This window comes from Pagrus major, chromosome 20, assembly GCF_040436345.1.
Source record: "Pagrus major chromosome 20, Pma_NU_1.0".
In the NCBI taxonomy this organism is placed as follows: domain Eukaryota; kingdom Metazoa; phylum Chordata; class Actinopteri; order Spariformes; family Sparidae; genus Pagrus; species Pagrus major.
The window spans coordinates 23,701,879-23,717,003 of NC_133234.1; the positions used below are offsets into that span (position 1 = coordinate 23,701,879).

The 15,125-nt window shown below is 39.3% G+C and overlaps 1 protein-coding gene and 1 non-coding gene across 2 annotated transcripts; both read left to right on the forward strand.

The window, feature by feature from the left end:
• The first annotated feature begins 2,571 nt into the window (after positions 1–2,571).
• Positions 2,572–11,939, forward strand: mfsd13a (major facilitator superfamily domain containing 13A). The gene is made up of 9 exons (XM_073489837.1): positions 2,572–2,747; positions 4,766–5,028; positions 5,656–5,735; positions 6,408–6,857; positions 6,977–7,097; positions 7,433–7,529; positions 8,005–8,176; positions 9,303–9,496; positions 9,730–11,939. The coding sequence occupies exons 2-9, from the start codon at positions 4,861–4,863 to the stop codon at positions 9,978–9,980; spliced, it is 1,533 nt and encodes a 510-aa protein (XP_073345938.1). The 5' UTR covers positions 2,572–2,747; positions 4,766–4,860; the 3' UTR covers positions 9,981–11,939.
• Positions 11,940–13,391: 1,452 nt separating this feature from the next.
• LOC141016148 (U5 spliceosomal RNA) lies at positions 13,392–13,506 on the forward strand. Its single transcript, XR_012180586.1, has one exon. It is a non-coding gene; the product is annotated as a U5 spliceosomal RNA (small nuclear RNA).
• Positions 13,507–15,125: the final 1,619 nt, after the last annotated feature.

The following is a 15,125-nucleotide window of genomic DNA, read 5'->3' on the forward strand; positions in this document are numbered from 1 at the left end:
ATTCATAGCCTATATAAGCTGACCTGCCTTATTTTATGACCATATGGCTTCCTCATGCAGCTCTCTGTTGTTTTGATACATGCACGTTGACTTTGGAGCATTTAAAATAATATTTAACAAGAATAACTCTCAGTTATGTTCTGATTATTATTATTAATTATAGGCCAATAATATTCTGTAGGGGAGAGTAAGGGGTAAGTAGAGCCATTGGGTAGAATAAGCCTCCCCCTTGTATCTATGTAACCATAAAATAAGTAATCATGTGACCACAAATTAAGGAAGTATAGCTCACGTTATGCAAACCTCAGCAAAAACATATATGTGGCGGACCCCCCTTATTCACTTATGGAAACAGTAAATATTCCTGAGTTTGTAATATTTTAAATAATAAGAATCTGAATTTGAATTTCTTCTCCAACACTACATAGTGCCCCTTTAAAGTAGATGTGTTTTAGACATTATCACATGTTATTTAGGTCACTTTAATCTACAAAAGGTCATAAACTTGGTATAACTCTTGTTGATATTACCTGATATTAACATCTGTCCTGAGTGATCTGATCACAAAGGGATAGCTCTCATACCTGCCATCATAATACATCTCCACTGACCACTTGTGATAGTTTCCACAAAGAATGTACAGCACTTGCCGAATTTACAGGAAGGCCTAAATAATTAATAATTTGTCTTAGACCATGTTTTAAAACATTTATAACGTGTGTCCTAACTCAACAACTCACAAAATTGAGTGATTTTTAAAGGGAGTCTGGGGACTTTCTCCACAGGCGACGAAGAATTAAATTGGTAACTGTTTAACATATTAACAAAACAACGAGTAAAGAAGATCCCAGAATGAGATAGGACGGTGTTTGAAGCTGCCAACCACAGCAAGAAACTTGCAGACCGCTTTCATGGACTCATTCCCTCAAAATGCAAGAATTTCTGTTCCTATCTTCCTCATTAACCACCTTTGGGCATGTTGTGCATGGGACTAGCTTTGTTTTTCGATGGGACGCTGCTCTGAAACCATAATAATTTGATTACTTGTTTTGATGTTGATAGGTGCACAGAAATCAAAGGTGTATGTAGAAATGTTTATTTTAAACAAATACACTTTTATTTTGTAGTTAAAACAATAAAAACCTGTCTCATGTTACCCCGTTCTATATAGTGTTATAGTTATATGTTGCATGTGAGGATTTCCCAATAAAATAAAGCTTAAATAAGTACTTAATAGGTGGAAATGTCGGGTATGGAGAGTTATAAAGTCCAATTAGAAAAAGAAATAAAACTTTTTTATTCATACTACTCTCTATGATTATTAAAGACATGTTGTTGTTTTCTTAAGATTGTCTGAAAACAGTCATAAAATTGTGATAAACAGGTTTTCTTCTAATGTGTCTCCTGTCTGATCTGTATCAGTGGGATCGGTGCCTTGTGACTGACCCCTGCTGGAGCAGAGATGGAAAGACAGATAGTCAGATACTTTCCTGCCCCCTTTTCCTTTCTTTAGATAATTGAGGACAGGGATCTGGTCTACTGGTATGCAGCTACATATAATTCAATATACACACCTAGTTCACAGATTAAGAAAAGTTTCTTCTCAAAACACAACCTCGGTAAAAGAATATATTCAGATGGTCCAACACTCTTCTGTGGATACATTACCCAGATAACAGACACATTTGGGGCTGATCAGGGCCACTTTTAGCACCAGTTATGGCCCAGTTACGGCCCAGTTACAGCACTGGCTTTTGTTGTGCGGGTCAGATGTGACATTTACACTCATTACACTACATTGGAAGACTATTGAAAATGAAATAAGTTCCAGGGGTGTCTTATTTAGTCTAATCAGAAACACTTTTACATGGAAATTAATACACAAATAAATGTATACCACTTCTCTAAAGGTACACTGAAAAAAGTTCAACGCTGGATCTACTTAAAAAAAAATTGAAGTAATCGATCACACAAAATATTTGACATGGAATCAATGTAAATAAATGTATTCAGTTTAACCTGTATTTTTTTAACTCCATGCAAACGATTTTTGAAGGTTGGAGCAAACTGATTATTTTAAGTTGTCTCAAATAAAGAAAAACAGTTGTCATTATTTGAAATGTATAGCAAATCGAATAAAAACAATAGCTTTAAATACATTTTGATCAGTGACTTCTCAGGATATATTCCTTGAGAATACATGCATATTAATATTCAAAAAACAAAATCATAACACACATATATTTGTGTATATATTTGTGTGTGTCTATATATTTATATATTTGTGTTTATATTTTTGTGTATTTATATATAAACATATATTTATATCTGTATATGTGTTTATCTATACAAATATATATATATTTTGTTGTCTTCACTTGTTTTTTGAAAGCTTTTGTTTTCACTCTTTGATTTCTTTGTCTGAACATGTTAGAAATAAAAATATATCCATCAATCAATCAATCAATCAATCAATCAATCAATCAATACTTTTTGCCTTAGCTGTGTGCGCGCGCTCCCGCGAGGCGCGCGCCCCCGGAAGTTGAGCAGCAGCTGGTGGTCTCGTGTCGTCACGGCTGTGAGTAGCTGTCATGACGTGGTCGGTCCGCCTGCATCGTGCTGGTCGCCGTCCAGTGATCGAGACGCAGCAGCCGCCGACTAGCAGCGGATCGCCGGGCAGACGAGTCTCAGCCTCCCACCGAGCCCCGCACGATTCATCCGGCGTGGTTAACAGCTTCTTCTGTCGGGTACGTGACCCATTTTTTAGCTTTTATTCTCGAAGCTAGTTGTAAGTGTGTTTATTAACTAACCGGTTAGCTAGTGCTAGCATTTAACTAAGGCTAGCTGGTGCTAACCCATTAGCGGAAGTTGGCTACGTTCTCCAGCCGAATCACAGATAATCATAACAGGTAGTTATCGATTTTTTTATATTTTTTTTTATGGGAAGACACAGCTGACTAACTGTTACACGACATTTGGGATGTAAGTTGTTGTTTTTAATGGCCGAATACGACAATAACGTTAGTCCAAGTGTATTAATTAACTAGCTAACTCGCTAGCTTAGTTAGCTGGTAGTAACCCTACGCGATAACGTCGGTGAATAATGTTAATAATCAGAATAATTTGTTTGTTTGACACCTGGTTCTCAATTTAAACACTCCTGGTTATATATTCTCCTTTTACAGCGTGTGTCCTTTTATTTATGTGATGGCTTACTTACATTACAGGACGCTATGTATGCTTATTTTACATGTTTGTTGATTTATAATATTGCTATCAAATGCTAATGCTGTTGTAGTGCACTGGTTGTTGTTGACAGACATTTTGAACAGGATTGTTGCTTTCAGTTTCAACATTATTAACCACATGCACAGTGTAATATGTGTGTGTGCAACAAGTGATATGTTCCCCAATCAGTGCTGAGATCAGGTGTCACCAGCTCAGTCACCACGTTTGGCAGCTTTATCCTTTGGCCATCAGAGTGAATACAACAGGTTCATCAAAGAAATCCTCTTCTCTGAATCTGCTGTGGCTGAGAGGACGTGAATCGGTTATTTGTAGATCCAAGTCCCGCTCTGTCGCCTGTTACCAAGTAGACCACTTCTGATTTAGTAAGATATGTGCTAGAGATGTGATATGGTGCGGCCGGATGAGCGTTATCCTGCCTCACTACTCGGATCAGATAGGAGCAGAGTTGGAAGGCTTTTTATTGCACTCCAAGGAGGCTGCTTCGGCCAAGTTTTCTATCTCAGTCGGATCGTGATATGAAGCTGCGGGTTTGCAACGTTGCTTAGACACTTCGTTGTGGTTGTCTCTTTCAGACGGTATCAAACAAGGCCTTGAGACACTGTTATTGTGAGATATAATGTGACTTTATCCACTGAAGATATGAGAGAATGTTTATATTCATAGTCAAGGCAAGTCTGAGCTTGTGGGAGTCAGGTGTGACTGTGAAGTAAGATGCCTGTTGGTGGTTTTAAGTGAATTCTTCTCCCAAGGGTGCTACGTGTGAGACTGCAGCAGGGACTTGAAAAAGGAAGTGAAACAATCCCGGTGACTAAAAAAAAACTGCTGCAGGATTTGCATTCATGCAGGGGAACTCAGTTTGTTTGGCAAAAGACAGAATTTCACAAGGATGTGTGACATGGAGACAACTTTTAGATTTGTGCTATTTAAGCCAGCACTTTCTTTATCGTAAGAAGTAGTTTTCCCTTTAGCATTTACAGAAGCTCATCACACCCTAAGAATGCAGTGTTGAATGTGACACCTGAGGGCAAGAAAGGCACAATGAAAGGACTTGAAAGAACTAAAATAAATGACTGGGTATCATATGACCTTCCTTTTTGTCATTTCGCTGTGAAGAAAACCAGCTTTTATGGGGACACATTGGTGGTGTGTTAGAGGAGTGCTCACGAAAATAACAGTTAACACACACACACACACACACACGCCAAAGCTGGGTGTGGTCCAGAGGAGAAAGGAACTGTGGCCCCCAGCCTAACCAACTTTAATGAGTACTTACGGTACTGTTGCTATGGAAATAGCTCCCCTTTGGTCTGCTCAAACTCCGTGCAGAGACGGAGACATGTTAATATTACTTTGTGTTGCTCATGTTGAGATGGAAAACTTTTAAGCGTATTCAGATTCAGAGTGTTCAGTTATACTTCATGGTGAAAGTATATATTGTCTGAGTCTGATTAACTGAAAATAACTTAATGGATGTTCCTATCATGTCTAAATGGGTTTATTCACTTGTTCTTTGCAGGTGATGATGAGGTGGTGACCCTGGGTCGGCCAGGCCGTGAGATGATTGCAGCTTGGCACAGAGAAGAGACGGAGCAGAGTGATTGAGATAGAAGAATGGGCAGGAGCGTCTGGGGCTTCTGGCAAGGCGTCTTCTCCACTGCAGTGCTCTATGGCTCTTTGGCCTTGTTTACCTCCATTCTCCACAATGTGTTCCTCCTGTACTATGTGGAGACATTTGTGTCCATCTACAAGATCGATAAAATCTCCTTCTGGGTGGGAGAGGTGAGTGACAAAAGACTTTGATCTGTAGCTGTGTGTGTTAAACACGTGATCTAAATTTTGACTTGTAGTCCAGGCTTGAAATGTAGCTATAATTTGCCAGTAACACGTGATTGTTGCTTTGTGTCCTTCAAACCACTTTGGTAGTCGGCCACCATGTTTCAGCCACAGTTTTCTATCTTTAAAACCATTTGGGTTTGAGAAAATGTAATGAGGACAGAAACCTCCCTCTAGTTTCGTGTGGAAAATTACAGGTCATGATGTCTGTTTTCATTTTAGTTTTTTGGTGAAGCAAGATTAAACATAAGTGGTTGGGTCTTGATGTCTTGTTAGCATGTAATAACCTGGCATTGATTTTTCACAAACCATTTTTTGACATTACTATTCTGTAAATTGTGTATGACTCACAGACAATAAACCATAAGTAGCTAGCATATTGCCCAGTTGTACTTTAAATTTTAAAAAATAATAAAATTGTATTATTCAAAAGTCATTCGCTTAATTAATACCACAGTCATTTAGATCCACAGTCATCCCACATGAGTTCCTCATGTTATAGCTTAGCAGTAAACCATCTTCATCCTTTATTTATTGATTTTTTATAAAGCATTCTTGTCTTCTGCTCCACAGACGGTGTTCCTCATATGGAACAGTCTGAATGACCCTCTCTTCGGCTGGCTGAGTGATCGCGCCTTCCTCAGCTCTCCTCAGTAAGTCTACATCCTGACTTCTTCTTCCTTCTTTATTCTCAGAGAAAACACTGTGGTAAATAAGGGTTTCCCCACACAGAAAACATTTAAAACATTGCAAAACTCACTTCCTAAATTAGGCTTGCATTGATTACAACAGAACACACGTTACGAGAATAAGCCGTGATATTAGCTAATTACTGAAAAATCCCTTTGCTCTCCAATCCTCCCTGCTTTCCCGTTAACCTGCTGATTTTTACCACTGTGTTTCCCGCACACATTACCCTACAACTCCTCAGACCTAAGACATTTATACACACTTAAACACGTAAATGTTTGAGCGTAAACTCTTGTATCAGCTGCAGTGATGCTCATGGGGTGAAGTCAACACTTCATTAGAGCGACAGTTGTCAAACAAAAAGCTGCCATCTTTGTTTGTATTTCCGTCAGCATTATGGTGACTCTTTATTGGCATAAGGTGATAACGTGTTCTGCATCCTTCAATGTGATTCAGTGTTGTGCAGCAATGACGTGCACCATTTCCACTTTTATTTATTTATTTATTGTCCTTTTTATGATGGTTTTTGTAGATTTTATGGTGTTAATGTTGATTCTATAGATATATATAGGTGGTTATACAGTATAACATCAACCATGCCAAAGTGACTATCTTTTGTTTGCTTTTCCACTCAGGTCAGGCCCTCCGATCACAACTCCAGAGGTGGTGCTGAAGCGGCTGCAATCCCTCTCCACAAATGGCCCTCTCTTCGCTCTCTCCTTCCTGGCGTTCTGGGTGGCGTGGGCCAGACCGGGACTGCAGTTCCTGCTGTGCCTGTGTCTGTACGACGGCTTCCTCACTCTGGTGGACCTCCACCACAGCGCCCTGCTGGCCGACCTCGCCGTGTCCGCCGCAGATCGCACACGCCTCAACTTCCACTGCTCCGTGTTCAGCGCTTTGGGCTCATTCTCTGTCTTTCTGTCTTACTCCTTCTGGGACAAGGAAGATTTCTACTTTTTCCGTCTCTTCTGCATGACTCTGGCAGCTTTTTCCATCTTGGGCTTTTTCTTGGTGTCTCGGTTGCTACGCGATCGTTTCCAAAAGGAAGTCCTTCACAGACAGGATGAGGCACAGACACTCAAAGAGTAAGGATTTACTAAAGATCTTTAAATTCTCAATTACTTTGGTTGAGATGTTTTCAGTCTGTCTTGTTATCTTTCCTTTTTATCTCACTCCTCCTGTCGTTTTCTTTGGCTCTTCCCAGGCTGAGTGTTGGCCATGCTCCACTTACCCATCCAGAAAAACCTGTCACCATCGGGCAGTACCTCAAACAGCTCTCCAAACACAGGAACTTCATGTGGTTTGTGTCCATGAACCTCGTCCAGGTAAGATGCTTATCACATGGGACGTGCTACAGGTGCTGGTAGAGATAAAATGGAAAGACCTGATCAACATGGCCTTCTTAAAAGGCAAAAATATTAGAATTACCAATAGATTATATGGACAAAGTTAATTTTGTGCTTGGTATCACAGCAATCTCATATTGTATAAACATTGTACAGCATTTATAAAAGTATGTAAAATAACCAAAGGCAGGGGTCGACAGTGACGTAGTACATTTACTTAAGTACAAATTGTACTACTTTACTTTATTTATTTGTTTCTTTTGGAAACTTGTGACTTTCAGTCTGACATTTTGAAGTATGTGCTCTCTCTACAGGTGTTTCACTGCCATTTCAACAGCAACTTCTTCCCTCTTTTCCTGGAACATCTCCTTTCAGACAATATTTCTGCCTCCACTGGCTCAATCTTACTGGGTAAGATCTCTTGAAGAGACCGGAATGACTCACACACTCAAGTCTTTTTAATCAACGCTTGGTAGTCCTACAGCTAGGCCACACAAACAGCAGTAATTATGACATGTAAGGTTGATAGTTTTTTAAGGAAATTACAAAAGGTGATGTTGCCGTTACTTGCATCATGCAGGCTTATGACATACAAGCTTTTTTTTAGTATTACAAGCACATTTTAGTTGCCAGTAATTGGATGAAAATGTAGATGCAGCTTGATGAATTAATCTGATTTTGCCCCAAAAATCTTCATCCATGACAAAAAAAGCAGTGAAATGTCTGAAATATATCTCCTGAATCATTATGGACCGATCTAATTGAGTCTAAAACAGAATAGATTTCTATTTTTATATTGATTTGCTGTCTTTTTGTTTTAATCACTATTGTTTCTGCTGATTTTTTCCTTTTTAAAAAATATGGCTCTGCTTCTGCTCCCACGCAGGCATCTCTTACATTGCCCCCCACCTGAACAACTTGTATTTCCTGACACTGTGCCAGCGTTACGGGGTTTACCAGGTTATCCGCTGGCTATTTATGCTCAAACTGGGACTTAGTGTGGCTATGCTGCTGGCGGGGGCTGACCACATTTATCTGCTGTGCATCTTCATTGCTAGGTATGGCCACGCACACACATCAGTGCACGCTTCAGGGACCTGATGCGTGACAGCTTTTTGTTTGCTTGTTTGTTTTTCAGGGTTTAATATTTGCGAAGCTGAATACACAGACACACTAAAACACATGTAGAGGACGAGTAGTGTCCAAGGTTGACTCACCATTCGTTACACGCTGTATTCAAATATCATGCTACAAGAATTCATTTTTTCCTTCTAAAACTAAACTTTGCTCCGATGTGTGCCTGTATTTATGCAGCCCAAAATAATTCTCATTCATTTATTGAGATCATTGAAGGGTAACGCTTATTTACAGTGACATTGAGTCAGTTACATAGCAAAGAAAACAAGGGAAAAAACAACATCAGAAAGATACACTGACAGAAAGAAAAGTCAGTCCCACAATTGGCAAATGAAAAGCCTTTAAAACTTGATATTATTGCGGATAACTTTACAGATAAATGAAGAGTTTAAATGTAAAATAAAATACTGTTATGTAAGAGCCCTAAAACTTTGCATCTATGGTTAAGAATTTGATAGATAAATTCAAATAATTACAATATAAAATGAAAATACAGTTATGTGAATTGAGGATCCTTTGTCCCTCTTCAGTTTTCTTTAGGCGATTAGGCATCTTATTCAATTATTGACGTCAAATATTTTCTTTTAGTGAACAACAATGCTATCAAACGCTCTCTTAAGCCCTCAGCAGCTGAGCCTTGACGGAGGTGTGTGGTTAGTCACACTGTTCACAGTTGTGGTAGTTGTTCAACAGGGTGTGAGGGCTTTTGGTTCTTTCTCTCAAACCTTGAGGCTGAGCTGATACTAAAACACGTCAGCCACAAGTGATAAAGTTCTCGCTGTGTTTCACGTAATGAAATGTGGTTTTGAATACAAGGGCGCACCTAAGCATGCTGTGTTACATCAGAAGCTGCAACCCTTCCGCTCCTTCGAAACAAACAAATGAATATTATGATGGTAATTGACACATCTTAGTTAATGGGAATAATGTGAAGAAGAACTGAACAACCTACCCTTGATAATCAACTGGTAACAACACCTGTTTACATTACAAAACATCTTTCAAAACAAAGACTGTAACGTGTCTTCTCTTCCCCTTCCTTCCTAGTAACCGGGTGTTTACAGAGGGGACGTGCAAGCTGCTGAAACTGGTTATTTCCGATCTGGTGGACGAGGACTTTGTGGTCAATCGGCGTCAGCAGGCCGCCTCTGCGCTGCTCTTCGGGATGGTTAACTTGTTAACCAAACCCGGCCAGACATTCGCCCCTCTCATCGGCACATGGCTCCTTTGTGTTTACACAGGTACAGGCAGAACTTATTCTCACTCTGCTCACATTGTTTTCTTTTCACCTGTAGAGAGTCAGCATTAACGTGGTTTGATTTTTGTTTTTGATAGAAATATTACCTTTCACTAGATGATGGGCGAGTGCAAACTTGCTTACTAGCTTTGGATCCACATCAGTGGATCTTTGTACTCGCTCAGCAATACCAGCCACCTGCATACACTGAAGGAACTACTTTTTTCTCCTCCACAGGTTATGATATTTTCGAAAGGGAACCTGTGAAGGACTCTCTGGTTTCTGTGCCTGACGTTGCCTCCGGCTCAGGGACGCCGCCTCTGCGTCTGGGCTGCTTCTACATGTTGGTGTTTGTGCCTATCACCTGTGCCCTGCTCCAGCTGGCCGCCTGGTCTCGCTTCACGCTTCACGGCCGCAAGCTGCAAGGGATCAAGACCCTGAGGCAAGGAGCGCAACACGGCCACCTTATCGATGTCAAGGCCATATGAACTGAAAAAGAGCTGCCCGAAGCTGCACACAGACACTTTTAAAATTTTACAGAGGATGAAGCAGGAGGCTGCTCTGATGTCTTCAGCGTGGTGTGCACAAATATGAACCGCTACACTGCATGTGGCTGTGTGGACAGGACAAATCCTACTAGGAAGAACACAAAACATAAAACAAAAAAACCTGCCTTATTTTTTATATTAAAATATTAACCTATATTTATATTGAACAGATGACCAAAAGTCGAACCAATCAGTCCTTTTGGATGAAGACCGACCAAGGTGACAAGTTGTCATGGTGCACGCCAAAGACGGGGTGCCCTCTTTAAGACTGTTTTGTAAAGCGTAAATCCGGTCTAAAACTGAAGTTCTCAACCTTTTCAAGTTGCGCCCGTTCCTTAAACATCATGTTGGTGTTCAGTGCCACCAAACACCGGTACTTTTAATGCACAACATCCTGAAAGTGCCAAAATAAAAATGTCCAGTCAGAATCATTTTGAGGCTGTTCACATGTGGTATCAGCATGCGTTCTGAGTGATCCGATCTACAGCTGTGAACACCCTTAAGACTCATTGAGGAAGCATTTGAGATCCTATCACTCCACATTCAGAGGTGGCCACATCGGAGGACCACCTACTTAACTGACGTCCTCCGCATAACAATAAGAAGAAGCCACAACTACAGGCAGAATGGATTAAACACAGACTGATTTCCATTTGGTTCACTGTAATGTAAATTACAGGTTTGGGCTCTCTTAACCTCCCAATTTAAGCAGCAGATGCTTGTGAATGCACCATTGAACTAGTAACGGCAATATCCCAGACTCCCTCAACAAATCTCATGATTTTAAGAGTTGTTGCATGAGGAGAAACTTAATGAACTTTGTTAAACAGCTATGATAGAGTCTAACATTTTGCTCCCTTCTTGAAAATTCGGCATTAAATACAAAACATTAAGATGTTTCTTTGCTCTAAAAAATGTCAGTTTATTGCAGCATCGCTGGCCCAGCCTGTCTGCTGACGGCGAGCATGTCAAATTCAGGAAACGGTAACTAAATAAGGCTACTTTTTTTGACACCTGTGGAGACAGTCCCCAGACTCCCTTGAAAAAAGCTACATTTTGAGACTTGTTGTGCTAGGAGACTTTATGAAACACTGTCTACAACAAATTATGAACTATTTAGGCCTGCTTCTTGATTCTGCAAACGTTCTGACGAAGATATTTCTTTCTTTGTGTAAAGAAATCGGTTTGCGCCTGTGATGTGGGTGTATTTTTGCATATAGAGCAGGGAAGTGAGATCAAGACACACTTAATGCCAGGTGTGAATTGACGGGCTTCAAGCTGTCCACTTGTAATCCGATCACTCAGAGCGCATGGTAAAACCAAATGTGAACACAGACACACTCAATAAAATCTACTTTGAAAATCTGGCAACCCCTGGAGATGACCTTGTGACCCACAGGCTGAGAACCAATGGTTTGATTGCTGTCGGGTAATCTCTCTGTGACATCAGCCCGATATATTAAAAACCTGGAGGAGAGGAGTTTTATCACAGAGATCCAGTTCTGATGTTATTAACAAAAGATAAAGACAATGAAATAAAATTGTGTCGTTGTGTTCAGAGTGGTATTGATACTGCATGGAACCTGCACTTGAGAGCTGATTAACTGTCTTACTGTTTTACATTTACACAGAACGCCCTGCCAGTTTTGATGTTGAGAACTGTATTTTCTGAAACGTTTCGTGTTGATGATGATGTTTTTGCACAAAACTGCCATTTGTCTGTTGTACTTCTAACATTCTGATTATGACATACTTTATGTACTGTAGTGGTGAACATTGGAATAAGGAAAATGACGCTGGTGACCGTATCATCAGCTCACTTTTGTAATTTTTCAGATTATACAAAGAATGTGAGGCATTAATACAAATAAACCTCATCCGTGTTGAAAGTCGACCAAATTCTGCCGCGTGTGAAATCTTTTTATCACCTGTCAAACCACAAGGGAGATGAAACTTTGCGTAAGAAGACTGACGTTCAAACACATTTTTTTTTAATCGGTACGCATAACTGAAATATTATAATGTCAGACTTTTTGATTGTGCAAAATCTGACATAGGGAAGTAAAAACACAAGTCTTCTCTGGATGTGTTGATTCTCGAAGGTGTTACTCACAATTACAATATGAGTCACCAACCATTTGTGGTTTCAGTTATTTCCTCTTAGTCTTAGTTGCGAGAAAATATACACCAAGATGTTTGTTTATGTAAGGGACATTTACAGGCCTCATTATAAAGATAATTGGGACTATTATTGTGAATTTAGAAAGACGTTTCTTTATTTGAAGAGCTAGAGGAACTGATGCAGTCAGTTTGATTTCACTGCAGTCATACTTTGTTTATAATGCACCCACCACTGTTCAGTAACGTCTAACAAAAGACTGTACGCTAACAGGCCATTGTTTCCTGCAGAACCTCAGCCCTGATTAGAGGAGGATTATTTTGTGTTTATGACAACGACCAGCAAGAGCTCCATGGGAAAAATGCTTCTCCAAGCTGATTACTTGAGTAAACGCACTTATTTACTGAAGGAACATGTAACATTAAAGCACAAAACTGAAATAATAAAGCACTTTTAAACTAGATTTTCATACAAGCAGTGATGGAATGTAACTAGGTACATTTACTCAAATATATATAGAAAAATATATACACTATTTTCTTTAAAAAATGTATAAAACGACTTCATCTCCTCAGTCGAGGATTCATCTTGCGCACTTCGAGGAGCTGTGAACTAGCATAAAGGCGTACTCTTGACAGGTCTTCTGTTTAAGGGTGTGTTTTCACGGTTAAATCGATTCATGAACGGTTGTTTTTAAATACGACAGAACTTTAACAAGATATCCAAAGAAACATTTAACATTTTAGCATTCAACGACGACCAGCACCGACTCTTTGTACTGGAAAGCTTCCTGCGCGAAGGCGGAAGTAGCCGGAGGGAATCCTCTCGTTTTGTTTTTACTCGCTGCGGGCGTACAGCGCATGCGTGCGGTTTCTAGCTCTATTATTTTATTCAATGTTAACCTTAATCCGTTGATTTTGATGTCATGGTTAAGACTATTTATTATTTGTCGGACATCTGTGTGTATTTTGTAAAGCAAAGCTCTCCAACTGCTGGTATGTAACCGAGTTCAACGTAGCGCTACCCATCATGCATCACTCGCAGCATCGTACAATTCCGATTAAATCTATCGTTTAACTAGATACAAATATTGTATCGTTTACCTGAATATAAAATGGTTAATCAATGTTGTCTTCATATGTGAAAAAAAAAAAAAAGTTGTATCCGCGCACCATCACTGGAGAGTGTATGCCCGAGAGTGACTTGGCTCGCTCGGACATTAAAGGGGCAGTACACTCATGTTTCTCTTCAGATCGTATAAATCTTTCGCCTTTTACTAAAGATTTCCGTGGAGAGGAACATTATGAGTTCGAACTAATTTTTTGATGCCCTGCCTCGTGCGGGGCTTCCTCTGCTGTCAAAGAAAACCCAAAACTGCAAACTTACTTACAAATGAACTGCATGTTGTAGTTTATTATGCAGTACTATGATACAAGTACTTTAATTATAACTACTTATTGATGTTGCACCTAAATCTAAATAACCCTCTAGAACCATCAACACGTATATAAGTGATACCTTTAATGTATTTTATATAGAGACGGTATACATGTATAAAGAAAGCTCATTATACAAGAAGAGCAACCGAGAAAACATAAGAAATAGAATTAATAAATGATAATAAAACAATATTATAATTTAAAAAAAGTAGTCCAGGAGTTAGTCCACTTCTGTTAAAGTTCCTATTCATAAGAAAAGTTGATTTTTCAGTCTGGATGGTGGCCGACCCGTCCAACTACCCCGAATGAGACTCAAATATCAACTTTTCTTATCAATAGGACTTTTAATAGGAGATTTTTATACTGTTCTACTTTGTTTATATGTGGCGGACCCTGCCACCTTTCCAGCTTCAAACAGAGTTCTGGGGTCCTTATTTTCCTCTGAGAACATCTTGTTTATTCACTTATGGAAATAATAAATATTTCTGAGTTTATATTATTGCCTCTTTAATATTGTAAATATAAGATATTTCTTCTCCAAAACTACATAGTGCCCCTTTACTGTATGTTTGAGTAAAACTATAGACAAAAAATACTCACAAAAATACAAAGAATTACTTGATTACAGTAACTTGAGTAGATGTAATTAGTTACTTCGACCTTACCATTACAAAACACCAGTTGTACAAAAACAGCCATTCAAATTGCTGTAAAACAAAGAAAAGTGAAAAGTTTTCCTTGATATGCATGCTGTAAAATAATAATTACATGATAAAATATTAATCATGAAAACATTTCCTCAGGGTAAGAGTTTTGTCTTTAATAGTGCACGATGAATCTGACATCCTGTGAATGAATATGAAGAGTTTTGTCTTCATAAATAGAAAATTTGGTTGTATTTGAGCTGAAAATCCAGCAGAGGACACACTTGTTGAGGCAAAGCTCTGCTGACAACAGCAGTAAATGCACATTCAAATCCAAATCTATCTTTCATCTTTCATGTTTTGTTTTTATTCCAAACAAGTCTGTTTAATTTTTAGTCACCATGTGTTGTAACTCTTTCCAGTCCGCCCTCTGACACGGAGCTGCCATAAAAAGGTCCGAATTATGAAGAATACACTGGGAAGTATGGCTAAAATCAGACTTCCCATTTCTTGCGGCTTCTGTGCTGTAATGTATCACCGGTTGCCTCTGTCAGTAAAGAGAAACACACGCTCACACAGAACAGGAAACAAGAGCGTGGTAGTCGAGCAGAAACAATACACGAGAGCAGCAGTTTGAGCTCTGAGACTTCGGCTCCTGAGAAACAAAACTGCTTCAAGGTTGTTCGAGAGAGGCGACCAGTGACGGGAGATTTTTTTGGAAACTAAATCAGGCAAGTAGACAAAATATTCTCCCACACTGAAGCGTCAGGATGTGCATTTCTGTCATTGTTGAGTCTGTTTTAAGCTTAACAGTGTCACACAGACTCTCCTTCCTTCTGTAAAATAATACAGAATTAGCTAAATTTTCATGATATTATGCGTT

What these genes read in the sequence shown, in the direction of transcription:
- mfsd13a (XM_073489837.1), top strand. Translation starts at nt 4,861, where the DNA reads ATGGGCAGGAGCGTCTGGGGCTTCTGGCAAGGCGTCTTCTCCACTGCA. An exon ending in GAGGCACAGACACTCAAAGA is followed by an intron (nt 6,858 to 6,976) that starts GTAAGGATTTAC and finishes GGCTCTTCCCAG; the next exon opens with GCTGAGTGTTGGCCATGCTC. An exon ending in CTGTGCATCTTCATTGCTAG is followed by an intron (nt 8,177 to 9,302) that starts GTATGGCCACGC and finishes CTTCCTTCCTAG; the next exon opens with TAACCGGGTGTTTACAGAGG.